This window comes from Solanum tuberosum, unplaced genomic scaffold (genome assembly GCF_000226075.1).
Source record: "Solanum tuberosum cultivar DM 1-3 516 R44 unplaced genomic scaffold, SolTub_3.0 scf00301, whole genome shotgun sequence".
Lineage (NCBI taxonomy): Eukaryota > Viridiplantae > Streptophyta > Magnoliopsida > Solanales > Solanaceae > Solanum > Solanum tuberosum.
In genome coordinates, this window is record NW_006239223.1 from 201542 (window position 1) to 204119 (window position 2578).

At 37.6% G+C, this 2578-nt stretch overlaps 1 protein-coding gene across 2 annotated transcripts in view; it reads left to right on the forward strand.

Annotated features, from left to right (window-relative positions):
* The first annotated feature begins 1037 nt into the window (after window positions 1-1037).
* The window catches only part of LOC107063061 (glycosyltransferase-like At3g57200), a 3235-nt gene continuing 1694 nt past the window's right edge, over window positions 1038-2578 (forward strand). The window contains exons 1-3 of one of the 2 annotated variants that reach the window (XM_015314475.1): window positions 1038-1588; window positions 1751-1787; window positions 2182-2369. In XM_015314475.1, the coding sequence (XP_015169961.1) occupies window positions 1491-1588; window positions 1751-1787; window positions 2182-2369 (323 nt within the window). In that variant the 5' untranslated portion in view covers window positions 1038-1490. Of the gene's footprint in view, window positions 1589-1750; window positions 1788-2181; window positions 2573-2578 lie in introns of those variants that run through there. The other variant, XR_001475043.1, reaches the window with a different exon arrangement.

Below are 2578 nucleotides of genomic sequence, written 5' to 3' on the forward strand. Positions count from 1 at the left end.
AAAAAAACAAAAGCCCTAAATTTCATTCAAAGGTTGCTTTTCAATCAGTTTAGCTAAGTCGCTTATTCTCAATTCTCCATTCTTATGCGTTTATCTGATTTATGACTTGGAAATTTCATCCATGGTAACCTTAAGTCTCCTTGTGTGGTGGAAAAAAGTGTTGGGACTTTTGATGTTTTGGGAAATGGAGATAAAACAAGGTTTCTTCTCAGCCTTTGAGGAAGGGGTGGTGCGGGTTATCGCCAGGTAGGTCAGGAGCGATGAGTCCGCCGAGAAGTGGGTCACCCATCACCTCTTTGCTTCGGAGGAAGAACATCTGGCTTTATTGACTCTGTTTCAGGTAGGGTACTTTCGATATTTCTCACAAATTTGGGCAATTTCTGAAAGTTTTTCTCCTTCACAACCTTTTCTGATAGTATGCTGATAATATGTGTGTGAAAGAGGAGTTGTCATCTTTTCCCTGCTATTTGTAGTGAGATCACGTAGTTTGGAATGTTTGGAATCAAAATTGTGCAAAGGGATGGAAAGTCCGTATAACATAGTCCAAATATTCAAGAAGCAAGTAGAGGAATTGTAAATAAACACTAACCTTCGAGTCACAGTTTTTGTTTAAGGCTTGGAGGTTTTCTTCAATTTTCTCTAACTGATTTGCAAGATATCGTAAGTACAAGTTTCTTTACGATCATGATTATCAGATACATGTGTTTCATTTATCATGATTATCAGAGACATGTTTTTCATTTGCCATATATGGGAAGCCACAGCTTCTCCATTTCCATGCTCCATCGTCCAAGAACCTTAGATACACTTTTCCATCTGAACCTATTAAGAACAGATGAGCTCCTGTGAAGCATGGTCCCGGTGAACCAACAAGAATGACACTTGGATTTGGTGTTCCGTGTTCTATCCAATTCCATCCGTTTGACGGATTCCAATTATATTCAACTAGTCCACCATCTGCCGAAAGCATGAAAAGAGAACCTTGCAGTGACAGTGAAGATAACCTCATTGCAGTTCCAGGAGATCTTGATAATGTTTAGATTGGTAATGCTCATGCCATAGTTCAGTAACTTTGTTATACTGGTATAAGCGTCTGTTCCTTCCAATAACAAACACCACGTTCTCTCGGAGCAGTTCCTGGTCAGTAATGCTCGCAATTTTTGTACTGGCTAGATACCGACACTCTTTCCATTTGAACTTTCTCAGTGCAACCTAAGAAACAGGTTATGACACTTTAGCCTTCATTTTATTAATATTCAGACTGGAAGCTTAGAAATTTCAGGATATATGAGCTTAGTGCCACTCATTTTAGCCTTCATTTTATTAGGCTGAAAGCATTCTTCGTATAGTCACCTTTTGAACCTCTAAACTAGAAAAGTAGACATAGTATATGTTTCCAGTTATGGTTACCTTTTGATCCACTTCATTGCCTTGTAAATTTACAGGAAGCTGGCGTGGAATGGATCATTCATCTTGATACTGATGAGCTAATGCATCCAGCTGGAAGCCTGGAACTAGTGAGTATTCTTTACGGAGACTTCTGGCAGATATACCTGAAGATGTTGACATGGTCATATTTCCTAACTATGTAAGTCATTGAGATTGCTCTAGGTTGTCTTCTAACTCTGTCTAAGCGTGTAATTACATTCACAAATATTCAAAAAGCATGCATTTGCTTCGTTTTCATATTCTGCTGTCTTTTTTCTTGTTAATATCTTCTCTGATGATGACAAATATTTCAGGAGACCAGTGTTGAGAGAGATGATGTGAAAGAACCTTTTAGTGAAGTAAGATATCTTTTTACTGTATCCTTTTTTCTTATCTTTCAAGTTCTAGTGTTAAATTCAATAGTTTGGCTAGGAATAGGTTTAGATTTTCTTGAAATAAAATTTGGATAATTCTATTACCCAATACTTGAGAATGGAGCAACACCTAGTAGTCAAAGATTCATCTCTTTCCACACGAATGAAAAAGAAGGTTGCGTTGGAGTTAGACACTGTGGAGGCAAGAAAGTAAAATTGTACCTTGCAAATATAAGTAGCTTGAGTGTTAGACCTTACTCTTTGTTTGTAGCAGCCAGAATTTCTTCGAGAAAGTTTGTGTAGTCTGTAATTTGTTTTAATTATGCAACTAAAGTTCTTTTAGACTGTTTACCAGTAATACATCTATATCATGTGGTAGGTCTCGATGTTAAAGAAGAATTATGACCATCTCACAAAAGAAATGTACTTTGGAAACTACAAGGAAGCAACTCGTGGTAATCCTAACTACTTTTTGACTTACGAAAATGGAAAATCAGCTGCTCGAGTTCAAGATCATCTTCGTCCTAATGGTGCTCATAGATGGGACAACTACATGAAAAGCCCAAAGTATGCTTGTTCTGCATGTTACTTGTTTTCCTTTTATCTCTATTTCGTTTCTTATTTATTCCCAGTCCTCCAAAGGTTTTTTGTGTGGTTCCTTCGATTCTATGCTTGTCTTGGTGTCTTGGTGTCTTCAGTAGAGTGTCTTGGTTTTGTTGGAGTTGAGTTTCCTCTTTTTCCATGCTTTGTTTGGTGCGACTGCTATCCTGATTTAC